General features: G+C 40.3%; 1 protein-coding gene across 12 annotated transcripts in view; it reads right to left on the reverse strand.

The window, feature by feature from the left end:
- Window positions 1-16,686, reverse strand: part of Nebl (nebulette) — a 341,905-nt gene that overhangs the window by 69,744 nt on the left and 255,475 nt on the right. For 9 of the 12 annotated variants that reach the window (XM_050152674.1, XM_050152682.1, XM_050152677.1 and 6 more), the window contains 3 exons: window positions 11,177-11,278; window positions 10,204-10,305; window positions 1,982-2,095 (listed from right to left, as the gene is read on the reverse strand). The exons of 1 other annotated variant lie outside the window; for it this stretch is intronic. In XM_050152674.1, coding sequence (XP_050008631.1) covers window positions 1,982-2,095; window positions 10,204-10,305; window positions 11,177-11,278 — 318 coding nt within the window. The remainder of the gene's footprint in view (window positions 1-1,981; window positions 2,096-10,203; window positions 10,306-11,176; window positions 11,279-16,686) is intronic. 2 more of the 12 variants (XM_050152678.1, XM_050152680.1) reach the window with 1 other exon arrangement.

A 16,686-nucleotide genomic window follows, 5' to 3' on the forward strand; every position in this document is an offset into this window, starting at 1 on the left:
CACACAGAGACATGAAAGGAGGGGCACATGTCGGCAAGAAGAAGGGGCTGAGCAGGAGATGGAAGGGAAACAAGATAGGGTAATTCAGAGTGAAAAGACTAAATGTATTTCATACATGGGTGAAACTGTCAACAGGTGAAGAGTAAGCTAAGAAAAAGAACTCTTTAAGAGGGGCCATGACTGTGGGACTTGTACAAGCAGGTGGCTACTTTTCAGTGAGTTAGCAGCTGGAAAGGAGCAACACAGAATGCATCTAATGAAGCAGGTAGGCCCAGGAGCAAGAGGAACACTAGTGTCTCAGAACTACACACATCTACTCTACAATGGCCACCAGACAGCTCACTTACTCCACTGAGCATTTTGCTGGCTTTCAGAGCATGGTCTAAAAACAACAAATTTGGGAGATCTGAAACGGGCTCATGCATAGTTTTAACGTCTTTCTTGTACTTCACCTGCAAAAATAACATGGAACAAAATCTAGCAGAAGGAAACGGGTTTGTGTTGGCCTGATTGCTTTTTTTCCCCTCCTCAGGGTCCTGCTAGTGCAGAAGGATTTACAAGCAGCCACTAGATGGTGCTGATTCACTACAGAATGAGTAAAATGGCTATTTAAGGACCTGAAAACATTTAACGTTTTTTGTACTGTTTATTTATATATTCCAAAACGGCGGTGTTAACACACTTATGTAATTATAGTAGAAACTCTACTTTTAGAAAATAAGGAGAATCATAGCTGTATTCTTTCCACACGGCTACAGAATTACTTCAGTTTTACTTTACTGTAATTTTAAGATTCTGCAGCTTTGCATTCTGTAGCTATGTAAACCTATTTTGTTTAAATTTAATATGATAATAAGAATCAAATATCCGTATCAAGCATATTACACATGAGCTGTATGCACAACACTTTTAAAAACACTTTGTATATGTGAAACAATCTTTACAACCACCCTAATTGTTGAATGTTTTATTCCTATTTGACAGATGGGGAAACAGAGGCACAGACAGATTGAAGGCATAACAAGATTCTACATGACTGGATAGGATCACATTAAGGCAACCTGACCCTCAGCCTTGAGCATTCGAGGCTCTGTTCTAGTTTCCTTTGAGATGAACTTGTCTACTCGCTTAAGGTCTCTGCATACATTCAGATCTTATCAGTCAGGAAAGGAATGATTCTGACATCCCTGGAGGTTCAGAAAGACAAAAACACCCACTTGAGCATGCAGAGACAAACCAAGACTGGTTATTGACCATAAATACTTTCTAAACATTAAGGAAAATGACAAACGAGCCAGACCCAAGGAGAAGTGGTGAGCCGAGCTGATGCCTCAGGGAGCAACCTCTCAATTTTCCTGAGTGGGAAGGGTCTGTGCACATTTAAAGGATAACAAGGTGATCTGTCTGTCAATGTTTTTGCTTTCATACAATGTCTCCTAGTAAGAATTTGAAATATCATTTCCTATCAAATGAATTCTTCTTACTTTTAAAAACATGAAAATGAATCCACAAAGACAGCACTTAACAAAACTGAACGAAATTGTAAACCTTTAGCAGCACATTAATGACAAATTCTTTCTGACAAACCCCCATGTAACAGGTAGTGCTTTATAATAAACCCCATTTTGTGGCTATAATTATGAGTTAATTGTTGTCCTACCTAGTAATTTGTGATAACACACATCTCTTTCCTGCAAAACTCTATAATCTATTTCTACTCTTGATCAGACATAATAATTTTATTCATACCACTGTTCCTACTTATTAACTAATTAGTAATCAGTAATCATTAATAGCAAATTATAATAATATACTTTTCTGGGGGGGAAAAGCCTCAGGAAAATATGCTTCAGTGTTTTCAACTACAAATTGCTCGGAAATTACATGATCTTGATTAAATATCAGTAATTACAACACAGTTAGTTCTAGGAAAACAAGATTCAGAAGATATTGAGAGCAATTTCTGTAGATTACCACTTACTTCACTTGCTAGGGCAGTGGCGAGCTGCTGCTGTCTGAAAGCGGCACTGTCCAGCGGGTTGTAGCAATGACTCTGCTCCCTCAGTGCGTGATCAAATTTCTCTTTATATTTAACCTGCCGTAAAGGAAAAGGACAGACTGAATTAAGTCACATATTTCGGAGGGAAAAATAACACGATGGGTTTTTGTTTAAGAGATCAAATAAAAACTACCTTTCAAATGAATAGTTGCAAAATTTAAATTCCTGATATTCATTCCTCCTCCATAAAGCTTAATGGGGCATTTAGGAAAATTTAATGTGCTGCTTGAATATTGGTCATGAATGCCATTAAGCATGAACTGGCATCGAATACTCTGCTCGTGAGAATTATGCATTTAAAATAGGAATGTTTCACGTGTTGACTCCCATTTCTGTACCGCTGGAACCCAGGATCGGTTAGAAGTGAGAGCACACATTTCTTAAGGTCTGGCACACTTAGAAAATGGGTCATTGGAACCAGAAACTGAACGGATTTTCCAGAGAATTATTCCAAATAAAGAATACAGTTAGTATCCATATTTCATTTGTTCAAAGATTCATTTTAAAACTATACTTTCTGCAACTTCCATATCTCAATTGTTCAAAGCCTAAGTTTTAGGAAGCAGATTTTCTATAACGTTCTATATCTGCTTCCTGACAGTCTAAGTTTTCTTCTGCTTTAACTCCTCAACCTATCCAGCAGAAAAAGTATGTTCAAAATTCAGTCTAATTTTTTCTTTCTTTAGTCATTAGACAACCAGAGAAGGGTTATCAACTTAGAGGTATTTTTTCATGGATAAATAACAATATGGATGCATATTATAGACAAGAATGTGGGGATCAGTTCTCTCTCTGAATAGATAGAGAACACCTTAGCTACTCGTATCTCACATGCTCTTGATGAATGCTGCCAGAAAGATCATGCACATATTTCAAAAGTAAAACCAAACTGTTTTTCTATAAATTTATGATGTTTCTAAAATACTGTACTTTTTGTTTTCTTGTAATATGCTCATAAAGCACATTTATCCTCAAGCTCTGTCCTTCAGTAGTACTTATTAAACAGAATTGGAAAATGACTCTTTTCGTGGCCCTGTTAGGGGCGGTGGTCTTCTTCAGGGATACCTTCCAGGTGTCTATGAGGGCAAGCTGGTAAAGCTTTGATGGGAATACAACACTGAAAAAGTACCTTCTGCTTGTTCTATTTAAAAATCATTTTCTGATATTTGTGCTACCTGATACATTTATTTTAAATAATTGGTAAGCACTTCCAAAAGGAAAAAATGATTTTAAATTAGCTTGTTTTTACATCTTGAAATCAGAGAAAAAGTTTAAATTTCCTAGACGACTTGAACTGGCATTCACTCAAGGATCCTTCTTACTCGGCCGTGTTCACGTTTGCACTTCCCTTTCCATGCCCCACTTTCTTCTGCTCGGCCACTTTACAGGGACTGCTCTTGGGCAGTGGCTGTGCAACTCTAACCAGCTGATGGGCTGTGCCACGCTGACGGGCCAAGTTTCCTATCAATTGTCCTCGTTCGCTAACCTCAACCAACTTGTTATGTAAGTGAGAAAGTAGGTCCTCTGCCTTTTGCCCCAGAGAGCCTGTCTGAGTTTCTTTCATTACTGTGATGAAATACGCCAAAATCCAAGGCAACTTGGGGAAGAAAGAATTTCTTCCAGGTCATAGTTCCAACTTGCAGTCCATCACTGCAAGAAGGCCACAGAGGCAGCCACTAGAGATAGCTGCTCATGTATCATCCATGGGACAGCAGCAGAGAGCCAGGAATAAATGCATGCTCGCCCCTTAGCCCGCTTTCTCCATTTTATACAGTGCAAGACCCTCTGCTCATAGATCAATCCCACCCACAATTTTAATGGGTCACCCCAATATCGGTTAACATAATGAAGAAAATCCCCACAGGATTCCCAGAGACCCATCTCCTAGGTGTTTCCAGACTCTGTCAAGCTGATGACTAATAATAATAACCCCCACAGCACATTTCCTACTGTCTTTGTATGCCAGGGAGTTGCCGCACAGTTACACCAAATGCAAAGATTGTATACGTTGGCGTGAGAAGCAAAAATGGTAGTTTATCTGTTTCTGAACCTGGCATTTCTTCTTCCAAGTAAATACATATTTCTTAGAAATAATTGTCAATCTCTTGCCCACATTCTGATAAGTATATTAAATATAATAATAAACAAAGTGCTGTAAAGTTGTTTGCGTTCTAAACCTTGGTTGTCTATGTGATCTGATTTCAAAAGATGTGCATGAAGCAAAAGCATTTCCACCATTAACCAATGAACACAAAATAGCTGCATTGTATAAAAGTACATAGAGCAAGCGCCGACGTACAGCTGGTTCTTGCCTCACAGCTTCTCCATGATTTGCACATCCATGAATGAAGAGGATCCAGTGGCGTGTGTGGGTCCAATCTTTCACCTTCCAACTGTCTGCCTCACTAACTGAACAGACATGCTCAACATTCTGTTCCATTTTCAATCACCAGTTCACAAGCTGACGTCTAGTTCCCTGTTCACACCCACAGCTCCCGAGAGGTCCCTGCAGTGCCGTGACTGTCACTGCTCACTCAAGCATGGAACAAAGCAGGTACCTGCCAGTTATGAGACCACTGGAGGGGGGAGACAAGCGTTGATTTTAAGATAAAATGTTACTCCTTCCACCCACCGCCATTGTTTTACAAATGAATGAAGTTCTAGAAAGAAGTAATGAAGTTACTTTATTTACATTGCAAGTGTCACACATAGTGGCTCAGATTTCCATCACTTTCTAATAAATATATAGAATGATTTATTATGTAAAATCAAACTTCTGGCTGTTTTCTAAGGAATCTTGATTATAGCAAGACTTCAGGAAGTTTCCACTGTGACTGGTAAGCTATGACGGCAGAATTTAAACTAATTATCTAAGTGCCTCCAGACGGAGCAATGCCACTAGGAAGAGAGACTTCTAAACACGTCAGTTTTCAGGTCTCAGGTGCTTGGCTCCCTCATGACATCACCTATGCTCAGATTCCCCTAGCGCCATCAAGGAGAGAAAAACATACCTTCAGCATAGCCATGAAAAGAGATGTTAGGAAAAAATAAAAAATTTGAGGAGTGGACTTTAACCATTACAAAAAACAACATACCATTCTTTCCAATCTTTACTAAAATTGAACTGCAAGTGAACAAGGAAAACAGTGAAGAATTTAAAATAGAACTCATCATAGAAACAATTAGATATTAAGTCTGAATTTTAAGCAGAATGTTATCTATGCCTTTCTCTTTCTTTCTTTCTCTTTCTTTCTTTCTTTCTTTCTCTTCCTTCCTTCCTTTCTCTTCCTCTCTTTCTTTCTTTCTTTCCTTCTTTCTTCTTTCCTTCTTACTTTCTTTTCTGTTTTATTTGGGTCTGAGCACTAAACTCAGAGACTTGAGACTTATGTACCTTTATTTTCTTTTCAAAATAATATAATCTCACCTTTGTATCAAGTGTCAAGAATCCAAATCCTTAAATAGACATCCACATGTTTATCAATACTATAATCTATTTTAACTGCATAACTTAACAGCCCTAGACTACAGAACTTGCCATAGGGTCAGTCACCCAAGCCAATTTTCTAAACACAGACAAATCCATCCAGGACTAATACAAACCACATGAAGAACTACACAGAAATGAACAGAGATCCATTCACATTGGCAACTTGGGATATGACATTTAAGCTAATGCTTGGCAGCGTGAGGAGACTGGCAGAGTGTGTGTTTCCAGGAAGGAAGAATGGGAGCATCTCCAAGCCAATTAATACCCTTAACAGTTTAAGGATACTATTTATTACTAAATTTTCCAGATTGGTTCTTTTAAGTTTTAAATTCATTCTTATCAATACAAAAATGCAATTTTGTAACAAATATTAATTATTATATGCATACCATTTCTCTGGTGCTATAAAACTAAACCAAGAATTTAATCCTGCATACAAAATCATCCTGCAAAGAATTTTGATGGTTTCATCTAAGAATGGATACTGCTCTTGCAGAGGACCAGACTTTCGTTCCCAGCAACCACATCAGGTGACTTGCAACTGCCTAGAACTCTAGCCATTTGCATTCTAATGTCTAGCCATTAGACACTTCTGGGTTCCTCTGGCTCCTGCACTCACACACACATGCACACACACGCACACACACACATGCTCAGGCATGCACTTGTATACAAATCACCTAAAATAAATATAAAAATTTAAGAAGGAAAGATTAAAGCAATTGTTCTAGTTAGTATAATAGTTGAGTACACATTTTTGTTGCTTGGCCTGAGTGAAATCTCACAGAGCTCAGCAGACAGGCAAATGTGAGCATCTCTTCCACTCATAGTCTGTTGCCGTTTCCTCCTCAGGCATGCCTTGCCATTACACCACAGCCCACTGCCCTTCTTTGCCTTCTCCACACACCCACTTCACCTCTTTTCCCTGCTTACTGAGTTCCTGAGCCCTTTCCAACAATGTATGTGTGTGCCTTTGCCAATGGCTTAGGGGTCAGTAAGTGTGTGACCTTCAACGTTACTAGTGAAAATAAAAAACTGCATTTTGGGCCTTGGTTCCAGGTTGATGCAGCTGAGCAGACACATAAAGCAAGCCATTCCAGGACTCCTATTCTCTGCTTCCCGTCTTTTCCCTTTCAGAAACCTACAGACCATAAGACCAAAGGAGAAGAAACCTGATGGGCACAGAAAACTTGCAGACTGCAACCGGTTTAAGCATCTGATCAGTTGGTGGCTACTTAATCTGAGACTGAAAGAACATATTTCTAAAAACCCAAGGGGGTGTGGTATCAAATGGTAGCACTCTTGTGGACTGACTTTGAAATGTGAAAATCCTCAGGCTGGAGTTTTCTTTCAGGACTTGCAGAAAGGACTGGATGGAGTCAAATTAAGGTGGAGTCTGAGTGAGTGCTACTGCTGACTGTCGCTCTGCCCCATCTGTGAATTCATCCAAAAGAAAGGAGGATGAGAAAAAGCTCCAAGTATCTATTTTTAAAAATGATTTTATGGAGTTGTGGGACCTGCGGGTCGGGTGACCGTTTTAACGATGCAATCACAATTCTAATAAGCAGGGGCCTCTGCTGTCAGCTCAGTCTTACAGAAACAGAGAAACAGCATGTCTCAGGTCTCTCAGCAAGCAAGCAACAGAATCATAGTGTCATCTAGAAGGTCTTGCTCCACTGACAAGTTTCCTACTCACTGAAAGGGACCACACTGCTTCTGTACAATCTACTGTGTGGCTGATGGGAAATTTCTATCCACAGCAAAGAAAGGGAGGTACATAAAGTCAGGGCGGGGCCTGGATAAACAGCTCAGGAGGGTACTGGCTGTGAAGTTATAAAGGCCGGAGCTTGATCTGTGGAACCCACATCATGAAAGTTGTTCTCTAACCTCTACAAGTGGTCTATGACACCCAACCCCCCCCCCCCCCCACACACACACATAAACCCAAAGCAAGTCCAAGCTATCTTGCCTTCAGAACAAGCAATATTAAGGATGCTCATCTTAGCTATCTTAGGCCTTTCCTAAGATTGTTGAGCATATCTTCAGCCTCCTATGCCCTAGAGGCTTCCCAAGCCACAAAGCTGTTTTATAAGCAAAAGGCACGGCCAACTGTAAAACAATTAACGCAAGTCACAATTACATCCGTGCATCTCTCACACACATCCCTTCTCTCCGCCTCCCTCCTCCACGACAGCCATGGAGACTTTTAAGTGGTACATCGTTTCCTGTGTGGTTCTTGCAACCATTCCCAGCTGGCCCATGGGAGTTTCATCTCTCACAGAAGCCAGCCTTTCCTCTTGAACAGATTTCTCTCCTTTCAACCCAGCCTAGTTCAAAACTACCACCTCCACAAAACCTTTCCAACAGCACATCCTTCTCCCCCACACTAGCAAGAGACAGAATGCTTATGGGTACAAATGACATTTCATTTTAATACTGTTGGCATTTATTGTTCTCCTGATAAACCTGAGCATCTTTCCACATAGTTATTAGCCATTTGTGTTTCCTCTTTGCAGAATCCTGTTCACCTCATTTCTCATTTTCTACTGAGCTCTTAGACAGTTTTGTTTCCATCTTAAAGAACTTGTGAGGGTACTGGAAAGATAGCACAGCAGCCCAGAACACTCACTGCTCTGGTAGGGGACCCAGGTTTGATTCCTCACAGTTACATGGTTGATCACAGCCACCTATTACTCCAAGCCCAGTCATCTCATATCATCTTCTGACCTTCGGGGGCTTCTTTATATACAGGTGTACAGTCTGTACACACATATATATATACAATGAAAAGGAGCTTAGGACAAAAATAAATATTAAAGTATATTATCATGTGTATTATCAATCTTTTGCAAATATTTTGAGATAACTGTTCTTCATTTTATTATTTGAAAAACTATTTCCAGTTTTTCCCTGCCCGTACAAATTCTATGATTGTTTTCATTTATTCGGTTATTTAACTTGATTCTCAGTTTTGAAAAGACTGTTTGGATTTGATTTGAAATTACATAGGGCCTTTAAAATTAACGTTGGAAAAAATAACATTATACTGATATTATCAAGAATCTCAAACCAAGAGCCCAGAATATATTTCTAGACTTAAGATTTACTTTATATTTTTCTGTCATATTTTAGACTTTTATATATTTATATTGCCCCCATTTTGAAATATAAGAAGAGAATTCTTCCCCAAACTAAAAATTATAAACACATTTTAACCAAAGTTTGTTAGCATTACTGCTGCCTCTGTCACTTCCTCCTGAATAAACGCCCTTGTTGATTTACTTATTTGCTTGGGAGTTTTGAGACAGGGTCTCAGAATGTAGTCCAGGCTGGCCTTTGAGTCACACTCCTCCTGACTCGGCCCCTTGGGAGCTGAAATGACAAGCGTGGGTCGCCACATGCAGCAGAGATTTTAATCTTCGTGCAATCATTGTGTCTGACTTTTCCATTAGAACCTCTGGATGTCTGGTCTTGATAAAGTACAAATCTTACGTGCTATATAATGACCCCTGAATTTTACTATAATATTTTAGTGATTATGTTTCCATCTTTTGGGTTGTTCGTTGGCATTGGTTTGTTTGATTTCAGCTTTGCATTGCTTTGAGGTGGGGTCTCATTCTGTAGTGCAGCAAACCTTCTGCACTACAAGTCCTGAGTCCTGGGCTTGCAGGAATGTGGCCTCACACTTGGCTTGCAGGAATGTGGCCTCACACTTGGCTTGCATTCATATGTTAATCTACCTGGGATTCATTTTTGTATAGGGTTAAAAATGTGCACCCAATTTTCTTTCACCACAATGGGTGCCCAGTGACATTAGGACAACTTATTAGCTGGTCTAACTTTCCCCCACTGACTTGAGTCAATACTTTTACCATACATTAAATTCTTAGACATACAGGAATCTATTTCAGGAATGTCATTCTAGCCCATTGATTATTTTACCTCTCAATATATACCAACCCCACACTGACGTATTCAAATGGCTTCCTATTTTTTCTCCTTTGCTGATCTCTGTTCTCACACTGCTAAAGGCTCTTTCAGGCAACTCATGTCCACAGAAACTTGAAATTCATTGCAGCCATATTCTTAATAATCCTTTTGGATTCTAATTGAAACTGAATGGCATTTATATGATAATTCTGGGAAAATTGAAATTTTAACCTGCTAAACTCCCAATCTATTTGTATTTCAGGTTTGTGGACTCTTCAGTTCTCATATTCTGAAACCAGATTTCAAGGTTTTCTGTATTATCTCTTGCCTGTTTTGCTTTCTAATTAAGGAAAAATGTTTTTAAATTGAGAAAATATTTTATTACTAAGTTAAAACTGTATGTGTGTCTATTTTGTGTATATGTGCATAAAAATATGACTTCTGGTCTCAGCTCTCACTCTCTCTGGAAATACACCATGGCCTGACTCGGGTCACAGGCTCGGGTGTGAGCCCAGAGGAAAGAAAATTTGACCTTGTTCTGAAAATTAAACAATTTTTCCTCCACTAAAATTCGTGATTATTGCAATCCTAGCTGAAGTAGCTTCAGAAACATTGCCTCTGTTTATTCTTACAATTAAAAATATTATCTATTGGGAATATTTTCCATGCTCCTTGAAAGAAAACCTTTGAATAAAACCACTGAAGGATGAGCATGCTGAAGGCTTACCTGACTAGAAAGCTTAGAGGCTTCCACTGCGTGTTCAAAGTCTGGTCTTCCGATTACAGGCGGCTCTTTATTCACTATGCCTTGCCCTTTCTTGTATTCCGCCTAAAGGGAATAATGAGAAAATTTTAATATTTCTACCTCAAATTACGTTAACATTAGTCAAAATAAAATATAATAGTCCCACGGCCCATTAAAAATATTTCATGTAGCAAACTGAATACTAAAATAGTGACTGCTAAAGCAGAAATTTTTTTATAACTACTTGAGTAAATTCAACTTTTAGCAGAATTACTTGTTTTAATCTAAGTAGCCAGTCATCATCATCTTTATACTTATTTCTAAAAACTACTAGGGGCTTTTCTCGAGAGTTGAGACTCTGCATGGTTCACACAGATAGATAGCATTTACTGTTTTGTCCATGGAAACAGGTATTAGCAGTTGAATCGAGTTCGTTTCTTTATCGATTTTAAGGGGCGTGGGCTATGCTAGTCCAATAGTTAGCTTTAACCAGGATGTTTGGTGCGCTCAAGCAAAAGGGCATGAACTTGGAAGAGTACCCCAGGAGATAAGACACAGCCATGGCATGCCGGGCAAGTGCAGAAGTAAATGCTGTTAGAAGAGAATCGGCAAATCACCAGCAACAGATGGGAAGAGGCCAAGCTGAGCTCCCTGGATGGGAGAAGGTAGAGATGAAGTGGGATCAGAAGCCTGACAAGTCTGGCTTCCAAGGCCATATACCTCTAAAAATACGCTAATTCTAGACAGAGTTGAGCCGAACATGGGAAATTCATGCACAACCCCCCAAATTTACATCACCTAATGGATAACTCAGGACAAAATCGAGATGTCATCGATTCAAATGATTTTATTATGTTAATTGTATTAACCACCCAACCCACACAATGGTGTGCTCTCTCTTCCTTCAAAATAAAAAAGAAGTCACATCTGCACAAGACTCAGAGAGATAAATTACATTGCTTATGATCTTGGAGATCTGAGTAGCCTTCTTGATGTCCGGTCTCTCAAGTTCCGCTGTATATGTGTGGGTGTCCTGCACATCTTTTCTATAAGAAATCTGACGAAAGAGACAGTTTTGATTGGAAAAGAGAATAGATTAGTCATTCCATTTAGCTACCTTCACTTGTATAGAATTATTTCTCCTTGCCACGACAGCTTTAAGAGCACATTGACCTTATGTTACTTTTTCATGATTTTTGCGCAGATCATTCATTTCACTTGTATATTTGCTCATCATTCATTTCACTTGTATATTTGCTCATCATTCATTTCACTTGTATATTTACTCTTTATACTCTCCCATGTCTCATCAATTCTGAAATAGATACACACTATAAAATAGGGCGCAAACCAATCTGAAAGTATTTTTCTATACAGCGCTCTATGAAAATGTTTTGTTACCTAAGTGTGTATGCTGATAGCCTTGCATACACACAACATCCTTGGTCCCATCCATCTCACATGCATCCATCCAGGAGATGCAGACAAATACACATTATCACTCCCCCAGGGAGGGCAGGTGATGAAGCAGCCTCCACCCTAGCGACTATACCCTTTTCCTCCTTCCCAACTGAACTCCTCGGCTATTCATGCCTGGGAGACACTCATCTCCTAATAGGTTACATCACTACTGTGATCTAATTCTACCAACGAAGGACAGTAATATAAAGGAATCTTGTTGCTGGGAGTGCGTATTAGGCACAAGCCAGTCACGGGGTGAAAAGTAGAGATTAAAAGAGAGAAACAGACAAGAGTTAACAAATGTGAAGTACTTTGGATTGTGTGGCTTCTTCCTGTCACCTTGACTGGCAGATGGGTGGAAAGATTAGACCACAACTACGGCAGTGGGGATGCCCAACTTCTCCTCATCGCCTGCTTCTCTGTGTCATGAAATCTATAGTCCTAGCAGTCAGATGCACTTCTGTCTGGCAGTGTGGCCAGAGGCAGGCTGACTTGTCTACTAGAATGTGTTCTGCCAAAGTTATAATGCAAAGTATATGGTCATTTTTAAAATCTATTATTTTTTCAGAACATAAAAGAGTATAATACAGACGCATGGATCACTGGGTCACCTGTACAAGCGGCACAACACACTCCTTATGCTGACAGCAAACTTTCTGCAATGGCAGCCTATGGACTCCTCGTTACATCTCTGGGATCCACTTACAATCCTCGGTAGCAGAATGTGGGCAAGCGGGGCCTAAGTATCTGATTTCAACAAATTCCTAACTAATCACTATGATCCAATATTGGTGATATTGACCTGCTTGTCATTTTCCTTTCACCTTTCAGAGTTTATAAAAGTTCCCACTGTATTTCCCACTTTTTCAAAGGCAATCACTGGGAGTAAAAATAATCGTACATTAATACTTCAGTGGGTTTCCAGTGCACCATGTGACTTCCTTTCAGAGAAATGCAAAGCGTCTGCTTTATCTTTCGTGAGTTTGCATTTGTCTTAACGCCAAGACTATCTTTTAAAACTACACTTACAATCATGAACCTGCCTGACAGGTGAACACAGCTTAGACACAATTAGTGTAATTTCATCAAGAACATCTCTTTTCTTCATCACTTAGATTCTCATAAGCTTTGTCTTAACCAGTAATTTTGGGTAGGTTTTACGCATACAAGTAGTAAGAGACATATAAAAATTCACTGAACACTGAATTATTTTGTGGGGTGGGTTTTAAATGTTCGGAACTCTTCGGGCAGGGCAATTTCACCGACTACAAAACACTCATCTGCAAAGGACAACAGCTCAGTTCCAGCCTACACTGAGTTAAACACGAGCTATGTAAACAAAAACCTGTTCTCAGGTGAAAACAAACCGGAATTATTACCGGCCTCCACGACTAACTGCTTCTACGTTTCTCCGTTCATTGGAAAGCCACCGGGGGGGGGGGGGAACATGGCTTTTTGTCTAGAGAAAAATGGGGGGAAAGATGGAAACCCACACTTTTTGAAAAGAGCTACAACCTTTGAGAAACCCCAGCTTTACACGGGTTACCTAATTATATGCTGTTCTGCCTAATGATGGCGTGAAGAGAGGTGAGCGGTACAAAGGCGGCAGGAGCAGGGCTGTGAATAGGGCCCCATCATCCATGTAAATTGCAAATTAGAGGCCAGCATATGCGACTCAAAACAAATATTAAGATTGACATGAGCTGCAGATTCAAACAAGAGGACACCACGGAGCCGTGCAGGAGAAAAGCACAGCAGCCAGTTCACCATCTTCCACGGCAGCGCTGCGAGGGAAGTGCCACAGGAAAGGGAGGCTGCCGGCCAGGACACTCAGGAGGCAAGCTGCCAATCACACCATCTGCTAGGATGGTTGACAATGTGGGGGGTGGCAGTATGACCTCCTGTCGTGCGTGAGTGCGTGTGTGTGTGTGTGTGTGTGTGTGTGTGTGTGTGTGTGTGTGTGTACAGGTGAAGGTATCTCTAAACAGCGTTTCTCATCGGCATGAAACATCACCACACAGGCCAGACTAACTAGCTTGGGAGTAGCTGGGATCCGTCTGTTTCCACCTCCTATTTTGCCATGCATCACTACGATTACAGGTGTGTGCCATTACGCTGGCTCCGTCTCTGGGTTCTGAGTGTCCATAATCTGGTCCTCATCACTGGGAGGTGAGTGCTTTACAGACTGCGTCATGGCCCCGCACCCTAGCATTTCTTACATGGAAAGTGCTTTCCAGACTTTCAATGTGGTTAGGCAGAATTCACAAATGCAGTGGAGGCTTCCTACACCCAGGCTGTCTGACCAAGGAGCACACCCATTTAGAAACCAGGACTAGGACTAACCAGGACTAGAGTCACCCACAGGGCCTGAGGAAGCGGGATAACATGCCAGCCTTCTTTCCTCTGGGGTTAGCTGCGCCAGACATGACCAGTTGGACATCGCAGCTGGCTCTTCAAGTCCTCACAGACAGGGTCAGTCGGAACTGACACTGGATAGAACTGGACAGAACCAGTAATGGGGCTTCTTGTGAGGACATAAGCGAGTCTGTGTCCAACCTGCCTGAAGGAAGCTTAAGCTTTCTATTTATGGCTGGGGCCTCCAGCTTCAATTATAACTATGCACCTTGGATTCAGCTGTAGATTAAAAATATTTGCAAAAGAAAATTATGTCAATATCCCCTGAGCAACACAATACAACTACCATTAATCTAGCATTTAAATATTATATTCAGTATGGTAAATTATCTAGAAGTTGCTTAAAATATGGGAGCAGATATACAAAACTCATATGCAAATAATACTGTTTTATATAAAGTACCTGAATATCTATGAATTTTTGTACGTACAAAAATTATAAGCCGTGGATACCAACGTAAGTCTGTATATCATCAGAAAACTTCCCATTTTTACTTAAGTACATAGATGGATTCATGTCACTAACCCTGGAGACATCCATTCAGGATTTTCTGCAGAATCACATCTGTCCTTTATCACCTCCAATAAAGACGTGGGTTCCACCAACGGTCTGGCTCTGGATTTCGCCCCTGTCTCACTATATCCAGCTCCACCCTCGTCTCTCATCTCCATGTACTTCTACTAGTCTCCATGGATTCTCTCCTTTCAGTATTTCTGTTTCTGCTGCATAAGGGCCATGTCTTTTGTGAGTTCCTTCATCCGTGTGGTATGCTCAGTGTGTCACGTACTATGCTAAATAGTTTATGTCCATGAACTCTTTAAATCCCTGTCCCTGTTGAGGATTGTCTAAGCTCAACTGGACTGTAGTGAGACTTCCTGCTGGGACTGGAACCATATCCTCCAACACCTCCTTTTGTTAGCTGTGGGTTAGAATGGGCTGATAATGGGAATACCCATGGGATTTTGAAAGCAGAAAGAAAACGAACATTTGCTCTCCAAATACAGGCAGACATGGATATAGGGAGTCACAACAGCTTCAGGATTATACAATGGTCATGTGAGACTCCCTGGTTGGGGAATTCACAAACTGAACAGAAGCAAAGCTGCCATGGATGGTCCTTGAAGAGAAGGTGAAGGATGGTCTTGGAGGGGAGAGAGAGGCTCAGATGGATGATGCCTGCAGAGGACAAACACCGTGCAAGCAGGCAGACCTGATGGTGACAAATCTAACTGGACCAGAGGCAGCCACTCTGCTACTCTAGTGAAGATCCAAATAGTTCTTGGGAGGGAGGCAAAACTAGACAAGAAAGAAGACTTCTTAGGTTGATGGAGGAGAAATGAGTAGCAAGGCCTACAGAGAGTTAAAGGAGGCCAGAGTTCAATTGCTCTAAAGGAAACCTTCTATAACCATCAGAAATGCTGCTATCAGAGTACCCATCTAGATACCACCAAACTGGCACATAGACTGAGATTGTTTTTGTTTAAGCACGGCAGACTAAACACGGCACCGCGTACATACTAGCTAGGACCACTGGCTAAACCACAGCCTCCTGAAAGCCCCTCCTTACTCTCACTTAAGCATTGTTTTCTCTGACAGAATATAAATTCTTTAAGTAGAGATATGGTCTGATGCCATACAGCCGAGAGAAAATAACTTTGATTTTCTAAAAGACTGAATAAACTATAGTGATAGCTAGAACAATCTATCACTATTGTTGCCACTGTTTATAAGTAATTAGATAGTTAATGAACATTTTCTTATTCACAATTTAATCTCATTACCACCACAGCCTTCTGAAGAATAGGTAATTCTAATGATGCTCTCTGAGAGATGAACCAAACATTAATGTACCTATTTTTAATGCCAAATCCTGAGTCATTGTTATTGTAAATCACATGGAGAACCTCAGAAAGCCACGATCACTTTTCTATTTTACTGAATTATCTGCAAGCTTTTTCACTTTCTGATGGGACAGAAACTTAACAGCTGATAAGTTTTAATAATCTTAAGACAGACAGTACATACATCGTGCTTGGGAAAAACATTAAGTCTTAAACATAATTTCTCACACTGAGAATGTTTCAATGCACATTGAACTGATTAGCCATACAAATTTGGGAAAACTGACCATTCCTGTCATACCACGAGCCATGTAACTCAGAAAAGTAAAACCGGCTAGTTGAGATTTGCCCGACTTTGGCCGGCTCCCGTCTCTGGAAGATTGATGAGACGGAATAATGGAACTGAGGTTTTCATTACAAACCCATCTTTTGGGGGAAAAAATCACAGGAGAAAAATACCTCCAGTTTCTCTAATTATATTAGAAAAATGTGCCAGGGGCACATCCCTTAAAATGAGAAAGGATTTAGATCAGCTGCTTTGAATCATTTTTTGATGATAGTATCAACAAGAGAGAGAGATTTGGGGACCTTTTTGAATTTGCCTTTCTGACCTAATACACTCTTCATATTTATTTCCTAGTGACTTGACCCTTTAAAAAATTGAACTTCTTTTTATTGGCTTGAGTTAACTGTCATATCACTCTAAACTCTCAAGGCTGGAGGAAGCCAGATAGGCCTACTCTTTCA

The sequence above is a fragment of the Alexandromys fortis genome, unplaced genomic scaffold (genome assembly GCF_014885135.2).
Source record: "Alexandromys fortis isolate MF-2015 unplaced genomic scaffold, M_Fortis_MF-2015_v1.1 scaffold_54, whole genome shotgun sequence".
Classification (NCBI taxonomy): domain Eukaryota; kingdom Metazoa; phylum Chordata; class Mammalia; order Rodentia; family Cricetidae; genus Alexandromys; species Alexandromys fortis.